Consider the following 23047-nt stretch of genomic DNA (forward strand, 5'->3'; position numbering starts at 1 on the left):
GAAAGTGGCTCTTTTTGGTACCTACGCAATCTCGAAATACGATTAAGTACCAAAAAGACACTTTCCCTCCGTGAGTTGAACAACGATTTTCATCATACTGTGGAAATGACCATCTAATCGTAACGAAACTAGACTATATAATTTGAGGTTATACAAAATCGTCATCGTCATTTCTGTTGTTTACAAACATATTTTTAAATATCATGTGATTAACAGTATTTTTTATAATGCACTGAAAAAATGTTAAGGTAAGCGAACCGAAAAATTTACCAGAATTTTTTTACAAGTAATTTTGGTCAGATGTTGATTGATTCTGGTATAAATATATAGAGTTTGATAAACTTGAATGAAGTAGTGAACCGGGAACATCGGGTCATAGGAACTGAAAAGGCATAATTATTTCAAAGGCATAATTTGGTTTTCATTTTTTTAGTTTTTTTATCCTCGTTTCACCTGAATTCAAGCTGAAAATTCTTGCAGAAAACTCCCAAGGAAATATAGTAGAGGAAGAAAATATGACATTAATCGACTGAAAGATGCTCAAATAAATTAGAGTTTTAAGGTGGAGTTGAGGAATAGGTACGAAGTTTTGGCTGCGTATGAAGGAGATGACTGTAATATAGATAAAAGATGGGAAGAAGTAAAAAAATGTTTCAAGAGGTTGGAGAAAGTGTTTTAGGGTTCAAAAATCCAATTGAAAAAGTGTGGATAACCGAACAATCTTGGAGAGAAATCGAAAACCGAAAAAGATTGAAGCAAAAACTAAAACAAGCTAAAACAAGACAACAAACATTGGAAGCAAGGAGACTACACAGTTAGGCGGACAGGAGGGTTAAGCGAAGCACCAGAAAGGATAAAAGGAAATCGGTTGATGACTTAGCCCAGAAAGCAGAAAATGCAGTGAGAAGAGGTGACTTAAAGAATTATATGAAATAACAAGAGTGTTATCCAAAACAAGCTGGAAGAAAGAGCGGCCAATAAAAGATAAGGATGGAAAGATCCTAACTCATAAGGGGATCCGATGAAAAGATGGGTCGAACACTTTAGGGAGCTTCTGAATCGAAATGAACCCACAGAAGGATGGAGTTTGAGCAGGTAATGGACGATAACTTGGAGAGGGAAGAGATAAACATACAAAACCCGACAAAGTATGAAATAAAGAGAGTAATTGAAGAAATGAAGAATGGAAAAGCACCAGGACTGAACAATATATCTGCAGAGATGATGAAAGCGGACTGGAATTCAGCTGCAAATCTCCTTTATCATTTGATAAGAGAGATTTGGCAGAAGGAGAAAGTACCTGAAGAATGAAAAAAGGTTTGATAATTAAACTACCAAAAAAAGGAGACATTGGAGAGTGCAACAATTGGAGAGACATGATGACAGCAGTGCCAAGCAAGATATTAACAAGGATTATACTAAACCGTATCAAGGATTCGGTGGAAAGTCAGCTTCGCAAAAACCAGGCGGGTTTTAGGAAGCACCGAAGTTGTGTAGATCTCATTAATACCTTGAGAATCATCCTTGAACAGAGTACTGAGTATCAAGCAACGTTATATTTGACATTTATCGATTTTGAAAAAGCGTTTGACTCCGTGAACCATCAAGTCCTGTGGCAGGTTGTTGAACACTTTGGAATCCCACCCAAACTTGTGAATATAATGAAGTACAAGGGGTACTCTTGTAGTGTACTGCACCGGGGGAAAGTGTCTGAATCAATTCAGATGACTTCTGGAGTAAGACAGGGATGCATCTTGTCGCCAATATTATTTCTGGTGGTCCTTGACCGTGTCCTGAGGAGGGTGACTGCAACTAGGAGAAGAAGCATTCAGTGGGGTCTTGCCGAAAATCTGGAAGACTTGGATTGTGCGGACGACATATGTATCTCATCGTTTAAAAGACATGAGGAGTAAATTGAAAGATCTCAAAGATGTCGCAGAAATAGCTGGTCTACAAATAAATCCAAGTAAAACTAAAGAGATGAGGGTGAATGACCAATTAGAGGATAGATTGGAGGTAGATCAAGTAGTCTTTTGTCTACTTAGGAAGTGTTGTAGCAGCAGATGGAGGAGGAGCTGGAGATGATGTTAAACTAAGAATAAGGAAAGCAAACGCAGCTTTTGTCCAACTAAAACCCGTTTGGAAAAGTAGAAACATCTCACTCCACACCAAAATTTGAATATTCAACACTAATGTTAAAGTGGTCCTGCTTTATGCTTGTGAAAAATGGAAAGTAGATAACAAAATTACCTCCCAACTGCAAGTTTTTATAAATAGATGCTTGAGAAAGATAAACCTGATATGGTGGCCTGACAGAATAACAAACGAAGACCTTTGGAGACGAAGTGGCCAAATGCCAATCCATATAGAAATCAGAAGAAAAAAATGGAACTGGATTGGGCATACCTTAAGGAAACCAGATGGCGCAATAGAGAAGGAATTCCTAACACGGAACCCTCAAGGAGCAAGGCGTAGAGGTCGGCCAAGAAACACTTAGAGGAGAACGGTTGAAAAGGAGGCAGCAATAGAGGGAAATACCTGGGGGAGCTCACAAGACTGGCGGGAGAAAGACGGGCCTGGAGACGTCTCGTGGACGCCCTATGTTCCGATCGGAACGACAGGAATTAAGTCGAGATGTCCTCGTTTTTTGCTCTTATAATGGAAATTGCATATTTATAATTACAGCCATAGTGTAGAGCTTAAAAACAAACAATGTTGGATTATAAAGTATTATTGTACAATTTACGGTCACAGACAAAGAAAATACTGTTCTAGTTTGATTGTTTATGGATGCATTTTGATCAATATTGGCAAATTAAAATTTTATGTTTAATACATTTTTGGGGGTGTCAAATGTTAGCGGCACTCAACGATTTAGAGTGAGCGGTTTGCGTCAAAGTGTAATTAATGTCATGACGTACATAGAAACTGTATGAGTTATTACTTCTAATTGCACAAGTCACACGTTAGTTAGTGAGACTATGCTACTTATGGGCAATTAATGGCAATTTATCACTGACTAAGTTTTACAGGGAAAAAAACATCTAGATCCAGCGCTCCACTTAGATAGGTTGGCCCACATTTATTTGCGATGGGCCGAATATTGACTGTGGCTCTAGGATCATTGCTGGTAAGTTTTTATTCATACTATTTGTATCCTTTTTTTCTTTACTTCCAATACTTTACCAGCTATTAGTTATTTACAAGTACATAATGCTATGAATTATTATGGTTTTGTGTGTGAATTACAAGAATACTTCCAGTTAATAAATAGCTTGTTTTCTTGCTTTTAGCTTTCATTTGTACCTAATTGGATATGATGCCTATCTTGATATTTACACCAATATTGACTTTTCGTTATCTTGCAAAATTTCATGTATAAGAAAGCCATCTAACATGCACGTAACCCGTTTAATGGCAATTTCCCAAAAAAATAACTACATTATAAACAAATAAATAAACAAAATACTTAACAAATCTCATGTATAAAATTAAAAACATATTTTAAACTTATCGATTGTCTGCAATGAATTATGTTAAATTCATTGCATTAAGTGATACGTTTTGATACCAACAGAATCTGCTTAATTTGAAAATTCAACCTACTTATTCCATTGTTCAACCAAATAGTCAGAATCGCTTTAATTTAATTCAATTTAAGTGAGACTTTTTCATTCTATTTCACCATACTCTGCACAGCAACCATTTTTGTCTACACAAAAGGGTAATTTTCAAACGATATCTGTGCCAAATATGTTGCCGCCATAGTTAAAATGTTTCGTAGTTTAAATTTCGAAATATGTAAAGTGGATGGGAACCTAAGTCCCTTATCGATACGGTAATGTCAGTACATTGATATCACGGACCCTGTGACGAGACATTCTGTCTTGGATAGCATGCGATTTTAGGTAATAGGATGATGTTCAGAGAGTAAACTTTTATGAACTAATGCCATATACTGATGGGGATCAATGTTCTCTACATCGTTCCACGAACATAACGTTACGTTGTTGACGGAATCAGCGTGATTTTTGTACTGAGGTATTAAAATCATTTGAAATTACTAAAACTAAAATTATATATTTAATCCATGCTTATAAATCAGAGTATTTTACATTGTAAGTGAGTAGGTTTGGCTGTTAAGTTTTACTGGAAATGCGGACTTGAAGGGAAGTTTCTGCTGTAGAAATTGTAAGTATTTTTAAATTTTATTATTGGAATACTTCAGAGAACTTTACGTATGTAGAAGTCGTCAGAGTTTTATTTGGATTGTAAAGTATTAATTTTAAATAATTCAGAGTTGTTTTAACAAGTGCAGTAAATATGTAAAGTTTCAGACAAACCTGTTAAATATTGTTCTTGAAAAGTAAATTTTCACAATAGTTTGTAAGGATCTTCAATCCGCTTTTATTTATTATAAATTTTTAAGAATGGACATTATTAGTGGTGTTTGATGTTTTCAGACAGAGATCTGATTATGTTTTCACTTCTTTTATGCCAGAGTTCGGTTAAACCGAGTAATTTAAAGTGAGACCCACCTATTTTTTGTGAAGGGCTTATGATTAACAAAATTATTTTATTTGTACACGATTGATATGTATATGTATTGATTTTGGAAATATTAGGAAGAATATAGAATATTCCAAATATTGCATTATTAATTTCTAACACTACTTACACCCAGCTTATTAAGATTAATCCCTAAATTATGTGTATTCCCTAATTGGCATTATAATAAAGGAGTAAGAATTTCAGGAAGCTGCGTTTTACTTCTCATTACGCCAGTATCTACTAAATTCGTGATCACCGTTCTCTATTCCAACATAGATTTCTTAGGGTAAGGCTGGCAGGGAGATAGGTTCTTGCGTTTGCACTGTTAAACGTTTAATATATGGTCTTTCGTTGCAGATTCTTCAGACCTCAGTTCTCGTCACTTCTGCAAAAGTTAAAGGAAACGGTAGGGCTATAACAGATTTTATAATTACTTTATTTTTAAGAAAAATATACTTGTAGATGGAGGAGAATAATATAAGTTAGTTATTACATATTGTTCCGTCTGCCGCGGGAATAAATATTTAGTTTTTTATATCAGCTTTCGAAAAGTAGCTGGATAAACCAAGAACCCTTAGAACCAAGGCCGGATCATAGTAAATATCTGTTAAAAACAAAACATAAATGCCTAAATATTAAATAAAATCTTTCACTAATTGAGGCTGAACGAAACAAAGAAATATTTTTTATTTGAGAAGAATATTATATACTAGCAGTTACCCGGCGTGCGTTGCAGCACTACCAACTATTATTTTAAAATGGTAATTTGCTCTTAACAATAAATAATAAAAATGTATACAAAAAATTAAAATAGAATGTTTATTTTGCTAAAAACAATGTTTTTTTTTTATTATTCATTAGGCGTACAAATATATAACTTTTTAGGCGTACCTACGACCACTTGAGCTACAGCTGTCCGTGTGAAAGCCATGCATTTTCTAAATTTAAACCAGTTATAGTCAGGGATTGCCCTTGTGCATTATAATGCTCATTGCGAAGGCATGGCGCAAAGGAAATTGTAGTAGCTTGAATTCAATGGGTAATTCAGATGAAATGGGTATTCTTGGGATTAAGACTATTTCTCATTTCAACTTACCACTAATGATTGTTGCTTCGATCAAGTTTGGTGTCATTATTTTAATCGTCAGTCTGGTTCCGTTGCACGGCTTTGGTGGATTTAAGTTTCGCATTAGTAATTGGAGTTCCTTCTTATAATGACAGTAATGTGGTGGGTTAATGACAAATTGGGAGGCATTTGAATACCTGAGATATCACGCACGATTATCTTCTATATCTATAAAAGAGGAACTATGTATGTATATATATGTGTATATACGTTATGGACTCCGAAACCCCTCGACAGATTGTAATGAAACTTTCAGGCATTATTAAGCATCTTTCAAGGATGGTTCGAGTGAAGTTTGGTGCAGATCCGTCAAAAGGGCTCTGCCCCAGAGGGTTTTAAGTGGGCCAATGTCAGACTTTTTGATCTAGAATGTTTACAAATAAATATAATTTAAAAGCAGATGTTTACTTTCACCAACTGTTTTGTACGTTTGAATAACTACAACATTCTGTATTAGCATTAGTCATGATTTGAAATAGTGCCACAGTGTTTCTACAGATTGCAGCACAGAAAACTATTTTACTTTTGAATAAGTCCAAATGTATTAAACCCCAATAGCAGCACACCTGTGCACTTAACAACGTTTAAATTCTCCAATGTTAAATATTAAAACATAAAAACCTTTATAAAAGTACTGTATTATAAACAATAAAAGGGATGAATTTTTTAAATGTATGACAACAACTAATTTGCAACCAAAAGGTGAGTGAGCGTAGCGAACGAACATCAACCTGGAGGCGAGTAAGCGTAGCGAACGAGCTAACCTGAAAACAAGTGAGCGCAGCGAACGATTTCCAACCTGAAGGTGAGTGAGCGTAGCGAACGAACTTCAACCAGGACGTGATTGAGTCATGCGAATACTTATGAAGTTAAGCGGGGCAAAGCCCGCGCGGGTACAGCTAGTTTTTCACATAAAAATGTATGTTAGATTGTGTGGGTATAGAACGAAGGATAAAAATATTAAGGCATTGCCATCCATTTTATCGTTTATACCTTTGATACAAGTTTTTACTTGTTATGTTTTCATATTTCATAGTGGAGAATTTAAACGTTGTTGAGTGCGCAGGATTGCTGCGATTGGGGGAATATATTTGGACTTATCCAAAACTAAAATACTTTATTGTTCAGCATTCTGAAGAAACAGTGTGGCACTATTTAAAATCATGACTAGAAATAGTTATTTGTGCAACTAGTGAGAAAAGTGAGCAATTGACTCACTCGAGAGAAATCCTTACTCACGAGCCGTAGGCGAGTGAGGAATGGTTTCTCGAGTGAGGCAATTGTACTTTGAACTCGAGTTGCACATTATACTTTTCCTACAGTTACCATAAAACAAATAAATTGGTGAAGAAACATAACCTATTTTTACACAGAAGTGAACTTTTAATATAACATTTAACGTGAAGTTACAAATACAACAGTACAACAGCTGACCAGCTGATTTACAGCCAGTGCTGCCAACGTATTTCGCGCGCATACTACGTTGCCTGCATGTTACGCGCTCACTATTTCGTGCATTCACGTTGCAAATCTGGAGTGAGACAAAGTAATTAGAGTGAGACAATGTTAACATTGTCTCACTGATTAGCGAATTGGCCACTTTGCTTTCTCAAATCAGTGAGAGAACATGTACATTGTTAGGTAACTGTAGGAAAAGAATGTTGTGATGATCACAACAAATTAGTTGGTAAAAGTAAACATCTGCTTTTAAAATATTAAATTATATTTATTTGTAAACATTGTAATTCCAAAAGTCTGACATTTGACCCCCTAGTCAGCTGTGTATTGTTTTACAACATAGTTGTAAATTATTTTTCTCTTGATTATTTTTTAAAAAAAAGCTCGGTTTTTATAGTTAGTTTTTGTTTTTATAGTCATAAATGAATGTGCGTTAGTATTCCGTTGTGCTCAGTTACTTTCAGACTTGATTTGATGTGTAACGTGGTAACCATTTAGACTTTTGAAATTTCATAACCTGTACCGTTTGATTTGTTTACGTTTATCTATCATTTCTCTTTTGAAATGGCCGACGAAGGTGTGAATTACACCAACTCGCACCTCTCTGACCACAACTACTCCAATACCGAGGGTTCTCTTTCATCTGAAATCATCGATGCTATGATTGATTCTCCTAGCAAGACAAACACGTCAGAAGACGATACAGACAACTGGCAAACGATTCCCAAACGCAGAAACGTTGGAGAAGTTTCTAATAGAAACCAAAAAAGGCCAAACAAGACATGAGCACGCCTATTGAAGTTAGCAACAGTTTGGAAGTATTAAATGTAGATAATGAAGACATGGACTCTACAGTAACATCACAACAGTTTCTAAAAAATCATCAGAACCTAAGCCTCCACCTATTTTCATTCCTGATGTGGGTAACGTGAATGCAATGATTCAAACATTTGAATCTGTCGTTGACACTTTTGCTTTTGCCTACAAATGCATAAATAACAACTCAGTTAAGATTCTTCCAACATCTGCTGATATTTATAGAAAAATAGTGAGAAAACTTAACGAGAGTAATGTCAGCTTCCATACATTTCAGCTTAAACAAGATCGAGCATACAGAGTTGTATTAAAGAATATGCACTATTCAGTTGATACAGAAGAACTAAAAGAAGCACTACGACAGATGGGTCATGAGGTAAGAAATATTTCTAATGTACTTCATTCAACCACCAAACAGCCACTGTCAATGTTCTTTGTTGATTTAGAGCCGAGTTCAAATAACAAAGACATCTTCAATATTCAGTATTTGTTACATGCTAAGATAACTTTTGAACCCCCTTATAGGAAAAGGGAAATTGTTCAATGTAAAAGATGTCAACAATATGGTCACACAAAAACCTACTGTAGGCATCCATTTAGATGTGTTAAATGTGGAAAAGAACACGATACAATCAAATGCACTAAAGACAATTCTACTCCTGCAATATGCGCCTTGTGTGGAGGAGGTCATCCAGCCAATTACAGGGGATGCATGGTCTTCAAAAATATCCAGAGTCGAACACATCCCCAGGCTCGAGGAAGAACTGCCGTACCAAAACAAGCTGAAGTTACTCAATCATCAAATTCTGCTTCTTCTGACAATCTAACAAGTCCTGACATTTCGTATGCGGAGGCAGTTAGCAATTCACGAGTAAGTAACAAAACTAAACCCAGCACAAGTTCTGATAATGTGAATGCACGCACGCCAAGTAATGATTCTAGTGATGCATCCACAGAAAAGTTAACAAATACAATAACTTCATTCTTTGATCGGTTTGAAAAACTGTTTATGCAACAATCTCAACAAATAGGTTCCTTACTTGACCTACTTACAACTGTTCTTAAAAAGCTCAATTAATGGTGAAAACCTTGAAGATAGCCTTGTGGAATGCTAACGGCTTGGCACAGCGATGCCAAGAATTAAAACTGTTCATTGCTAAACATAAGTTGGACATTATTCTTATTTCTGAAACTCACTTTACTGATTTAAACTTTTGTAAAATTTAAAATTTCAGTCTATACAACACTAACCATCCTAGCAATAGAGCTCATGGAGGTTGTGCTATCTTGATTAAAAGTCATATCAAGCACCATGAATTGCCAAAATATCAGTTCGATTTCATCCAAAGTTCATCTGTTGTAGTGGAGTTTGAGACAGGCCCACTTACTATAAGTTCTGATCGTCAAAAAATACCAGACCTTCTTGATTTTTTTGTTACAAAAGGTGTATCCCGAGATTTTGTGACAATCGAGCAATCTCTGGACCTTTCCTCAGACCACTCACCTGTAATTTTAACGATCGCTTCAAATGTTATGTTCAAACCTATTCCACCACATTTATGCAACAAAAATACAGATTGGAATTATTTTCGTGAATTAATGGATCAAAATTTAAAGATTTCTGTGTGTTTGAAGAGCGAAGAAGATTTGAATCTTGCTGTTGAACATTTCAACAAAACAGTTCAAGACTCCGCTTGGAGAGCAACTCCAGACCAGAATAAACATAATTTAAAATCAGGAATACACTATCCAATTGAAATTAATAGGAAAATTGCCGAAAAACGCCGACTCCGTAGAATATGGCAAAACTCTAGAGACCAGACGGATAAAAGAAATCTAAACAGGGCCACTCAACAACTAAAAAGGTTACTGTTTAAATTAAACAATGACAGATTTCAAGATTTCACATCAAACCTTTCTCCATCTGAAGCTAGTGACTACTCCCTTTGGAAAGTTACAAAAAACTTAAAACGTCCACAAATTTGCATTCCACCTATTCTAAAAGAAGACGGTTATTGGGCCAAAAACAACATCGAGAAAGCAGATGTATTTGCTTTATAATTCAAGGAAGTGTTCAAGCCATATAATATTAATTCAAATGTTGAGCAAGAAATTTTGGAATTCCTCGATTCTCCAAATCAACTTGATTTACCAATAAAATTTGTCACACCATCTGAAGTAGCTAAAGTAATAAAAGACGATTTAAACGGCAAAAAAGCCCCCGGTTATGATCTGATAACATGTAAAGTGTTGAAAGAGCTTCCTATAAAAGGGATAGTTTTCCTTACAGTACTTTTCAATGCAGTTTTACGCCTTGAATACTTCCCAATACAGTGGAAGGTTTCACAAATTGTTGTTATTCCGAAACCTGGTAAACCTTTAAATCAAGCATCCTCGTATCGGCCTATATCTCTTCTTCCTGTGGTTTCTAAGGTTTTTGAAAAACTTTTCTTAAAAAGACTCCAAATTATAATTGATGAAAAAGAATTGTTGCCTTCCCATCAGTTTGGATTCCGCCGAAGGCATTCCACCATTGAGCAAGTGCATAGAATAGTGAATGTAATCAAGGAAGATCTTGAAAATAAACGTTTTTGTTCATCTGCCTTTTTGGACGTAGCCCAGGCGTTTGATAAAGTCTGGCACACAGGATTATTGTTCAAAATTAAAACTTTGCTGCCCCATACATACTATGGAGTGTTGAAATCGTATTTGTCCAAACGCTTTTTTCAAATTAAATATCAAGATATAGTTACAGATGTGCATGAAATTGAATCAGGTGTACCACAAGGCAGTGTTCTTGGACCTATTTTGTATATTTTGTTCACTTATGACCTTCCAAGTACTCAGGGTATTACGGTTGCAACATTTGCAGACGACACTGTTTTTTTATCATCAAATCAGGATCCTATTCTGGCATCATCAAACCTTCAGGCTGCATTAGACGATTTGTCTCAGTGGCTACAGAATTGGAAAATTAAAGTAAATGAAACAAAATCCGTTCAAGTTACATTTACTATGTCCACAAGAACTTGTCCCCCAGTAACATTGAATAATGTCATGCTTCCACAATCTAACGAAGTTAAGTACCTTGGTATGCATCTCGACAGACGGCTTACATGGCATTCACACATTTGGAACAAACGACTTCATTTAAATTTAAAAACAAACAAACTAAATTGGCTCATTGGTCGAAATTCAAAATTATCTGTTGAAAATAAATTACTTTTATACAAAATTATATTGAAACCTATTTGGACCTACGGTATCCAACTCTGGGGAACCGCTTCCAACTCAAACATAGAAATAGTTCAAAGGTTTCAATCGAAAACACTTAGAAACATTTTACAAGCACCTTGGTTTGTCACAAATAAAGTAATTCATCAAGATACAAAATTACCCTATGTTAAAGAAGAAATAAAGAAACGAAGTGAAAAATACCAAATAAAATTAGAAACCCATCCAAATTTCCTGGCTGTTAACCTCCTCGACAATAGTGAAGCAACTTATAGGCTCAAAAGAGTTAATCCAATTGACCTTCCAAATCGTTTTTAGTTAAACTTTTTAAAAGTTTTTGTATGTTAGTGCACTTGATGGAGTGTAACTAACCCATGTTAAAATGGTTATTAAATTTACTTATTATTCTAGCATAGAATAGATTGTAAATAAATACTTGTAAAAAAAAAAAAAATTGACCCCCTCTGAGTCGGAGCCTTTTGACAGATCTGCACCAAACTTCACACAAACCATCCTTGAATAATGCTTGGAGTCCATAGGGTGCATACATGTTTAGATGTTTCTAGAAGAACATGCTGCAAAGAAAAGGAATTAAAACTTGCCCATGAAGGGGAGAGGAAAGTTTAGAGCGAATCTCAATGATCCCTATCGCTCAGGGCGGAATGGGGAAGGGAGTCGTGCTGTTATGCTTTTGGACACATAATGTGTCTGGACGAGGATTGAAAGTGGCTGAAGCCTAAAAAGAAAGTAGATTTTCACGGGGAATTGGCCTGGCAAATAAGTCCCGGACTTAAAGCCAGGGGTGGTGATGGGAATAAGGAGTTTGCTACAAATATTTACTGACTTGGTTGAAATGAAATATTTACTATTTGAATTTGGGTTGGCGTAAATACTACAATGGAAAAAAGCGAGAGGGCCTGGATAATTTGATATACTAAAAAGAAAACTAAATTAACACTGTGCTATTAGTAATCATAATTATGGACAACCTAATGCGGCTATGAGTAAGGCTATTTTTTGTAGAAAACACTATTTACAAGAAATGTGAATTATATCGATCTGTTATGTACATCTTGAGTATTTCCATAATCTTTAAGTCGAATTTTTTTAAAGTCATCAGAAATTATGACTGTTATTCGTTTTAAAATAACGCGTGTAATACTTAGCAATTGCTCGAATTCGAGCAACAGGTACACTGGTTTATCATTATAACTCTATTATTTGCATTGCGTGCCTTATTATTTTCATTGAGTGTAGGCCTACCTTCTCTTCGAGGCATTTTAGGAAAATTACAAACTCTAATGTAACACGATAAAACACAAAGTATAAGGTACATTTTTTTCTTTTCATTTTAAACACATAATATTAAAATATATTACTTGAATTTATTAAAACATCATTAAAACACACTATTAAAACACAAAATTCTATCAAAACGCCAAATCAAACGTAAGTAATTTTCTTCTTTACATTTTAAACAAATAACATTGCAATATTTTACTTGAATTCACCAAAACATCATCAGCTTTAAGATAGCTCCATCATTTTCGTATGGATGTAAACAAAATTGTTTCATAGCCATCAGTTGTTTTGATGTAAACAAAATGTGAACTTGAAAAAGTTCAGATGAATGGCAACAGAATTCAGAACAAACTCTGAAATTGTAAGCCTGTAGGACAAGGGGCTTTCCCTGGTTATCATCCAAACCCACAAAAGGCACATCTAGAGGATAAAAAATTAAATTGATACTCAATGTGTCTATAAAAATAAATATTTAGGGGAAAACAGTTTTGTGAAAAATACAATATGGTGGCTTACGAGTAACTATTGAACTTTAGAAACTTTGTACATGATATTTTAATTTGACTTTGATCCAGGATTGATAACAAGTTCGTTAGAGAGATAGGAAACACCCTGTATATGAAATACAACTACTTAAATATTGAAGTCAATACGAAGTGCACTTTGAATTTCCGTATTACTGTTAACACAACAGTATTTAAAGTCACAATTTAACTATCTTGACCAGAATTTTAATTCGTTTATTTGTGTACGACAAGCTAACTCTCTTAAGGTAATGTCTAGTTTATTTTTTACAACTAGTGAGATTCTAAATGATTCCTTGGTAAGTTAGAGATTTATTTGTTGATACTGTATCACTAATACAGCCACGTATTTCTCTTTCAGTTTTGAAAACGAATGATCACAGGGGTGGAAAGCAAATCTTCACGTCGTGGATCACACCAGAGGATAAAGCCTCATCAAAAGACTTGGAATTACAACTAGTACCAGGGAAGAAGCTACGCGTTGAGTGCGTAGAGTACAAGAGCGATGACGCCAGGGCGTTCATATACAGCCATGAAGGAGTCCTGATAGACACGTTGAATCTGTCCTCGCAATTGGACGCGCCATGCTCACAAGTGGAAAACTACATTCATGTGACCGACCAGGATTTCACAAGGAACTCAGAAGCAAGAAGGTTTAACGGGGTCTATACATTTGACCTGACGATGACGTATCTAATCGCTGGGGCGAAGCCGGGGTGCGTTGAAAGTGATTACCATGTCACCAGCTACTATTTCATGGCACGCGTGGAAAAAAAACGATACAAAAAGTTAAAGGAATGCCCAGGAAAAATTGCGAGTGTAAGAAAAGTTATTGATAATACTAAAAATATGTAAAAATGTATGTTCATTTTGTGTTTATTATTATATTTACAAGTGGTGCCGACCGTTTAGTTAGTGTTTCAAATACGAGGCTAACCCTAGATATTTGTTAAAAAGGTTTTGCCACAAAAAAATATTGATTGCATCAATTTTAATATTACAAAATACACAATGGCTTTGGCTTCTGTGCATGGATTCTTATCTTTTACCGTTGACTTTAGTCAATGTTTTTACTAATCTGTAATTGCATATACCTACATCTCAAAATTTATTTTTTTAGTTGTATTTGGTCGTGTGTATCCAAGTGGTATGATTATGTACAAAATAAATATGCAAAATTAAATGAAAGATAAAACGAAACAATTATCTTCTAACACTCTATTAAAATATTCCTTAGGACTTTTTAATTATTGATCTTTGACCGAAAATTTAGATTTACCTGATGTTTTTCAGGTAGTTGAACAAGGAGCTGCAGCTGGAGGCATTGGTAAGTATTTGAAATGAAGATTCCAATACTTCTAGTCAAACTCTATAGTACAAAAGTAACATTTTTTTCTGGGAAGTTATTGGTATACTACCTCTCAATGATACTACACACCACCTAGGAATTGCAGAATGATATTTGACGAAGTTTCCTTTGATAACGTATCTACAACTTCATGTTATAGTTGTTTTTATAGCCCACTTAACGCAAATCTGAATAAAAAGGCTACAATACCTGCAGACTGCCTATAGTTATTTATTATTTTATTATTTTTTTTTTTAAGGGAGAGGAGGGAAAATGCTTTTACGCACACAGGTAGCCAGACTGTAGTGTGAGACTCCTAAATCTATCACAGACTACTCACTAAAAAAACCCCTCTACTCTGTTGGACACAGACCTGGAATTGTTTGTCACATTAGTTCAAGTCAGGCCAACATGTGACCTAAGCCATCAGGGCTCTCACCGTTTTTGGCATTTAGATACTTCATGACCTACACCGCCACCGCATCCCGGTCAAGGTACCGCATCTTCTTGGCGCGGAGAATACCCTCGATGTAATGTGACACACAGGTCCCATTGTCCTCACCCTCCGTCATCATCGGTATGACCGTGTCCACTGACAGCAGTCCTACTAACTGTTGAGCCTCCAGGCGGGGCCTTTCCCAACGCTGGCAGTGGAAAAAGGTATGTTCCACGTCATCGGGAATGCCTGGGTAGTATATGCAATTGGGTGACACGGCTTTGCCCATCTTGAACAGGAACGACCGGAAAAAGCCGTGACCCGTCAGAAATTGAGTAAGGTAAAAGTCCACCTCTCCGCACCGCCGATTAACCCAAGGTTGGACTTGCTGTATCAGTCGCCTGGTCCAGCGTCCCCGATCTCTTGTCCCCAGCTCTCCTGCCACAGCTGGTAGGTGCGGGTGCGTTCCTCTCTGTTCGTGCCTGGTCCTCCCCACGGCTCTGATAAATTGCCTTTCTCTCCGCCGCCAAAAGTTTGACGGGGATGACGGGGATGACTCCAGCAACCACCAGGACGGCGGGTTCGGACCGTACATCTAGCGTAGTCAGCTAGATATGTCGCTCATGTGAACCAGATGTATTCTATGTAGTCTTTGCTTATGAAATGAATAAGTGCTTTATTTACAACATATTGATATATACATTCACAGGTAATAAATTACACTTTATCAAACAATGGTTAAATAACCGTCTGTTCGGTTGGCACTTAATTTTAAAGCTTGCACTAAATTAATTCTTCTTTATATACTTTTTTAAAGAGAAACAAAATATGTATATAAATAAAATATAATGTAAAATAAATAAGAAAATAAATAACCTCTCCTTAATTAATATTGCTATAATATTACCCCATTTAACAAAACAAAACAAAACAAACTATGATTGAGATGTCTAAACGAGCTTCAAAAGGTAAACTGAAGTTTACTACACTAAGTTTTTTTTTTTCTAAACAAACTAAACAAAAAGAAAACAGGGGTATTTCTATATATTAAGTTGAAAAACTAAATTCTTTAATAAAGACCCATCGATACTGCCCTATACTGCCATCTATACTCTACTCTTTTCAAATAATCAACCAAGACACGCCAATTCCTCCCATTAAGATATTCAAAATACTCGATTTCATTTAGGACATTTTTCCCAAAATATTGCTTTCTTAATTGCTTTAAAATAGGATAAACTGACACAAAATGGTTAACCGTCTCGTATTCATTTAAATTATACAAAGAACACTTATGATTTTTGTCAATCCAAAGTTTATAATTAAGGTCAATTAACTCTCCCCTAGCCTTTATTGCCCATGAAATTATATCACGATCTTTGGTGAAAAGCGGGCTCTTATTGCCCAGTTCCGGGCCAAGGTCAAGCATTGATAATTGTTTATGAAATACAGAGGTACGAGCTCTACTGATGCACTCCCCCTCCACTTCTCCCGCAAAACCTCCATCACTGATGGTAAATCTGTTCTCAGCCTGTCTGTCTCAACAACATCAAAATGAATATCAATGTGGCAAATTTGTCCTAATCGTTCCCATTCTCTGCACCAAAAAATACGTTTAGCCATAACCTGTTTCGCTAATATACTGGGCAACCTATTATGTGGCAGGGATTGAGGGATAACACCTTCAAAATATAATTTATTTGTGTATTTAAGGTATAGAAAATAATTTCTCGAATCCAGTTTCTAAATATAGTAAATAGTTTGGAGTGTTGCACGGCAACTTCAATAATTTTTTAATAAACATTTTTTGCACTGATTCAACTATATCGCTTTCAATGTATCCCCATACCTTATCTCCATAACATATGACAGCCCGCACGACCGATTCAAAACAAACAATCTTTGAGCTCAGCGGTACTTGATCATTCATTATAAGTTTATTCCAAATTGAAATGATAGCAAATTTACCCATCCTACATTTTTCCGTTAAATACTTATTCCAAGAACAAGAACTTGAAAGAATATTCCTAGATACTTGTATGTGTTAACTACTTCAATTTTATCACCTTTATACCACCATTTATCAATTTCTTTAAGTCTACCGCCGTTTCTAAAAACCATAATTTTTTATTTGTTTAAATTTACAATGAGATTCCACATATTGCAGTAGGTCTCCAGGTTTCTTATCATGTGTTGAAGACCAGTTCTTGTTGGAGAGAGGAGAATAATGTCATCCGCATATAAAAGTATGTTAACCCTAGTTCCTCCAAAACTACAACCTCCCCCCACCGCTTCTGGTAGGTCGTTTACGAATAGGCTGAATAAAGTAGGTGAGAGAATACATCCCTGTCACCTACATACCTGTGTTTGGTGTTAAAACTGGTTGTGATGCCATCTCCACACCATACACTTGAACTGGTTTCACTGTAACAGCTTTTCAGATTGTTGAGCATACGAGTTGATATTCCCAGATTAGACAATTTAAACAATGCCTTTCAATCAATAGTGTCAAACGCTGAGCTAAAATCAACAAAAAATGCGTATAATTTTTCTCTTTGCCAATCTTAATTTAATCATACTTGAGTATCCTTTTCTAAATCCTGCTTGAAACTCCGTTAGTATTTGATTTTCCCAAATAAAGTTTTGCAGACGATTATTAAGAAGGCTGGTGAATATTTTTGCAACGCAATTTATAAAAGACAAACCTCTGTAATTCTCAACTGAATTTATATCCCCTTTTTTATGCAAAGGAAAACATATGGATTCTTGAAAAGAAGTAGGAACCTTTTCAGTCAAGTAAATTTGATTATATATACTGCCAGTAAATAGTCCAAAAAAAATTATTGGGCATTTTTAAAAAATTCTTAAGGTATTCTATCCATGCCTGGGGCTTTATCGGCCTTGACCGCAGTCAATACATTCTTAAACTCAACTCTGGTAAACTAACAATCTAATCTAGCATTATCTACTAGAGGTTTCGCATGACTTATCGCACCTGCCAGGAGCGGGGGGTTCAGCAAACTGTTAAAATGTTTAACCCATTTTTCTGGTGAAATATTTCCCACAATATTGTCAGATTTCCTTTTTAATGCATTAATGGCTCGCCAAAACGTCTTGCTATCAGAATGCTTATTCAAATCTTATATAATATTTTCATAATATAATTTCTTTTTCGATTCACACACTTGTTTATAAATTTTTACTTGAGATATTTATGAGTTTTTAATGTAGGAGGAGTTAGTTTTTCTATACAGCTTTAACAGCTTAAACACGCGGTTTCTTTCTACCAAACACTCATAATAAAACCAAGGTTGTTTTTTAGCTAATTTATTCTTTGAGCTTATACAAATTTTATGATTTGCCGATTTAAAAATGCATATTGTAATATTACCATAGATAAAACATACTTACTAATGTTTTCCTGATTATCCTCTGATAATACACTATTTAAAATATTTACTGAAATCCGTTCTTTATAATACAAATCATTGGTCCATTTTAATTTTGGCAACAAAGGCAAGATGTCACCTTCTCCCCTCTCCCTTTCCTATGAGCTGATTCCAACATTTTGTATTACAATTTCAAGCGGCAAGTGATCAGAGCCTGGGTAGGGGAGCACCCTAAAATCGGCACATAAGCTAAAACAGTTTACTGAAACAGCTGCGAAATCTATTACTGAGGTCCCCATTGGCCCTATAAAAGTGAATTCCCTCTCGTTATCACTAGGTGACCTCCCATTCAAGATAATTAAACCATAATTATCGAACATCTCTAACAGCTTTCGCACTTTACTGTTGGTTGTTTTATCTTTATATTTTCTAAAATTGACAAAGCTTTTATTCATGTTTATAAATTCCCCATCTGAAAAAGATTGCCCTTCTCCAATTCTTCCATTGAAATCACCCAAAAGAACCAAATTGTCATTCTCGTGATAATTTAAAAAATATTGCATATTATTAAAATCCTGGTCCCAACTATTGAAATTTAGATACAAAGGGCAGATGTAGATACAACTTTCAGTGGTTTTGAAACTCGCTTTTACAAAATTAAACTGTTGTTCGTTAATAAAATTTAGGCTATTACAGAATGGTGAAGTTAATCTTATTAAAATAAGTTCCCCTCCGCTAAATCTTCCCAGATTTGACTCCCTTGTTGCTGATTTCAAAAATAACTTAAAATCTTTTAACTTACTTGTAACAAAATCTACGTCTTTTTGAGAAACAAAAGTTTCTAATAAAAAAACTAAATCATAATTACTTATTAAATCTAAAAATAAACTATCACTAACCTTTTTCTTTAATCCACAGATTTTAAATACTAGTATTCTAAAATATTGTCTCTCAACTCGCTGCCCTGCACTGTTACAATGTCCGTAGTCTTTGCTTAATGACGTCATTTCGAAAGGTCAGATTTTGTTAAATTTCAGTATTAGCATGGAAACTCTTGATGTAGCTAAAGCCTGCATTTAAAATTACCCCTTTAGGGATTATTCTGAAAATAAATTACAATCAAGCAAACTTTGCCCATTATTTAGGATATTGCAAACAGCTCCTTCGAAAATATAAATTACTGTTACAATATACCTACTTACGATCATTTTTAATATTATTTTATTTTGATAGTTTTTGTTTTGTTTTATAGTAAACTTAGGACCCATGGGGGACACCTACATCATGAGTTTCAACAAAGACGTTGCTTCTAACAGTCAACCTAAAACACAAGTTTTTGTGTTTGATACTAAAACCTTAAACAATAAATCATTCAAGCTCATCTGCGAAGAATACACTCTTAACAACCCAATGCCGATTAATCAACAATCCACCATGGTAACAGGACGGATCGTGTATGAGGCTGATGAACATATAATCCTGGATAGGTTTCTTCTAAACTCTTGCGAGTCTGGAACTCAGGGGATAAACATAAACCTTGGATATGATGGACCCAGTAGGTATTTTAGAATTGTTTATAAAAACACAGACGGAAAGTGCTTCGAAAGAGACATCGTTCAAGAAAAATTTATGCGTTTGCACTACTACGATGAGGTTATGGTTGATCGAGATCATCCTTGGCCAGTCAGGTGTCCAAGGGCTTGGACCGGTGACGTAGGCTTAAACATTGGCGTAGCTTGGTGGAAATTACCATTCCACAAACCTCTGCCGTACATGACGCCACAACCCAACGTCCAAGAATGAATTCAAGGTTTCGAGGTGAAATAAACCATTTTTATTGATTCAGTAGTAAATTAATTTCCTGACCTTTCCTTGTAATATATTTCAAGTGCAGTTTATAATTAATGCAAGCATTTAAGGGTTACTGTATGATTGGTTAGCAATTTATTTCAAACAGTTTTTTTTTAGTGAAAAATAATTATAGCAACATTTAAAAGGTGCAATTCAAGTGTTAGGCCTACTTCCGCAAAAAACCCCTTTTCTATATAAAGTATTTCTTTACTTTAAAAAATATCTTTTGGCATCTTGTCAAACAGAAATTACCAGATGGATGCTGTAAGGTAAGGAAATACTTCGAATCAATATAAATAAATATCCACAAGTATGACAATGATTCTAATTACGTTATCGCAGGTTATCCATAAAAGGTGGAAAAAAAGTTCCGGGGCGGTTAAATATTTCCAAAAGTAATAAAGATAGAGCTTGAAAACTTGGTCCACAGTTACTGGGCATTAAAATAATTTTAAGATAGTATTCAGTGATGCACTACCTCTTCAGGGGGACGGCCCGCTAGGAGTAAAAATCTTAAAAGTTTAATATGCACATCAAATAAAAGGTCTTTGTTAGTAGAATACGATGCCACAAATTTGAGAACAAAATAATGGCAGTCGGTCAAAGATTTAAAATGGCAGTTTCAATAAATCTTTGAATGGCTGCCATTTTTCACTCGGTTATCCGTTTGAGTTCAAATATGCAGCACTGAATTCTACTATTAAAGCCCTTAATGTTATGTGCCTACACCTAACCACAACCTATGCTACATTTAAGATTTTCTCATGACTCCTACCGAGCCTTCCCCCTAACAAGGTAGTGTAACGCTGAATGATGTGTTAAAATGATGTCCGGTCACTTTTTACCAAGTTTTGAGCAACCATACTTGTTACTTTTTGCAGTATTTAACCATCGTGGGATTTTTCCACACCGAACTAATTTAATAAGGGGTTCATCTGTAACATTCCTGTTAAAATGTCTTGTTAGACATATTTTTACGATTGATGTGTCATCTTAAAGCTTATGATCTGGCAGAGGGACGAATGGTAACTGAAAACTTAACATAATCTTGAAAAGGTAAAAGTAATAATTTAAGGCATTAAGTAAGTAAGTAAGTAAGTAAGTTAAGTAAAGTAAGTAAGTAAGGCATTGGATTTGTTGTGTCAGTTTTAGTGTCTTGAGAAATATGACGGACGTTGGCTCATGGCCAGCCACGTCCCTACCGTAAAGCCAATATAACTTATACCGTAGAGTAAATTACAGTATTGAGACAGCCGCAGGGATCAGTAGTCTGTGATGACAGGCTGTTGACGTTTTATTTGGGAGGGTAAAAAAAATCCTAAAACGTTAAACTAAACTACTTTTCATTCTAAGTTGTATGTTCTGATACTACACTTAATCATAACAATTTAATCAACAATCTATTATATTGCCTAGAAGTCGGAAACCTATTTCTATTTGAAAATGTATATTTAATCACAGAAAGATTTATATTTTAATACACAAAATGGGATTAAACAGTTCCCGAACTGCTTAAGGTAACCCCTTTAGACAATAAATCGGGTACAGTTGTTGGTATTCTTATTTTATCTTATTCTCAGATAATTTTCTTATTGCAACCAAACAAGAAACCTTGACGCAGCCGGCTCCATCAATCTCGAAATAATATCGCTGGTGATAAGATGCTTCGACGTCAAGGTGAGCCGCTCTCCACTCAACCCAGTGGAGGAGGTTGACGATATGTCACCTTAACGCCGAAGCACCTTGTCTCGTTCCCAGTTTTTTTAGCTACTTTATTTGATCTTTTTCCGTTACATATTCTTATTGAAAGGTAACTGTTAAAATATTGTCATTCATGTCATCAAAAATTTAAAAATCCACCTAAGGAGACGACTCACCAATGTGAGCTCGCGAACGGATCATGGGATCGCATAAATATTTATTTTTCTGGTACACTCTGGGGTTATTGGCACCTAAGCCAATAGGGTATAAGTAGGGACGCCATTAAGATTCTTGTCATTCGCCTATTGGGTCTGATGATGATTGGAGTGTCCAATCGAAATCGATCACCATTTACCATCTTTTTTGTATATTTACCGTCTTGTGAGTAACAGTATAAGCGTAAATATATGTTTTAAGTGTTATGAGAAGTTTCTTTTATTTACTTTCCGTAAATTTAATAACACGTACAATGCTGATCTAGAAGTTATAAATTAAATGTCTACTTGCAGTAACCAAAGTCAATGGTGCATCCGGTTCACGTTCATGTCAATTATATGTCTACTTGCAGTAAAGCTATCTATAAAGTCGATTATATATTTTGTTCAAATAAATGGAATGTCTATATACAGTATCTTTAGTTCAATAGTGTATAAGCCTAATTTGTTGGTCAATTTGTAGAAAATTATGCTCAACAGTATTAATCAGATTGCTCTTCCCTTTTGTTCTTTATTTCTAATGTGCTAGTATAGATAATTTGTTAATAAACATATGTTATGACTCTTTTGTTTAAATTTTTATTGTTATCTTGCAAAACTATCATGGCAAACAATAACCCCATAAGGCCCATGTTACATTTCTATAACTTTAAATTCACATAGGGAAAAGCCCTGTAGTCCAATTTTTTTCCATTTCAGATTTATACTTTCCCATAGCTGGTTACTATGACTGTGCTTAATTTCGTGCGGGTTGCATCAGCCGTTGAAGAGGAAAAGCAGGAGTAATAAGAGCTTCACTCGATACGCTCGCTCCGCTCATATAATAGGTTCAATAAGTTAATAGAATTGATTCTTTACCAAACACAACACCAACTTTATAGGCCAAGCTGTTAAATATATTCCAAGTATTGAAGGCCTATGTTAAACAAAAGGAAAGTAGCTCTTAAAGTTTTGCAAACATATGGTTTAACATTTTCATGGATATACTGTATTGTAATAGTTAAAATTAAAATTACAAACTGTTTGAGCCTTTACTTCTGTGTCGTCTATTTCACTAGAACTATGCGATGTTTTAAAAATCTTCAAACAAACCTTT

General features: G+C 35.1%; 1 protein-coding gene across 1 annotated transcript; it reads left to right on the forward strand.

The window, feature by feature from the left end:
- Window positions 1-7699: 7699 nt before the first annotated feature.
- Window positions 7700-19987, forward strand: LOC129003257 (uncharacterized). The gene is made up of 5 exons (XM_054431550.1): window positions 7700-7848; window positions 9396-9457; window positions 13373-13830; window positions 14305-14338; window positions 19437-19987. The coding sequence occupies exons 1-5, from the start codon at window positions 7700-7702 to the stop codon at window positions 19985-19987; spliced, it is 1254 nt and encodes a 417-aa protein (XP_054287525.1).
- The last annotated feature ends 3060 nt before the right edge of the window (window positions 19988-23047 follow it).

This window comes from Macrosteles quadrilineatus, unplaced genomic scaffold (genome assembly GCF_028750875.1).
Source record: "Macrosteles quadrilineatus isolate MER2022 unplaced genomic scaffold, UCM_ALF_1.0 Scaffold_9__3_contigs__length_116548681, whole genome shotgun sequence".
NCBI lineage: Eukaryota > Metazoa > Arthropoda > Insecta > Hemiptera > Cicadellidae > Macrosteles > Macrosteles quadrilineatus.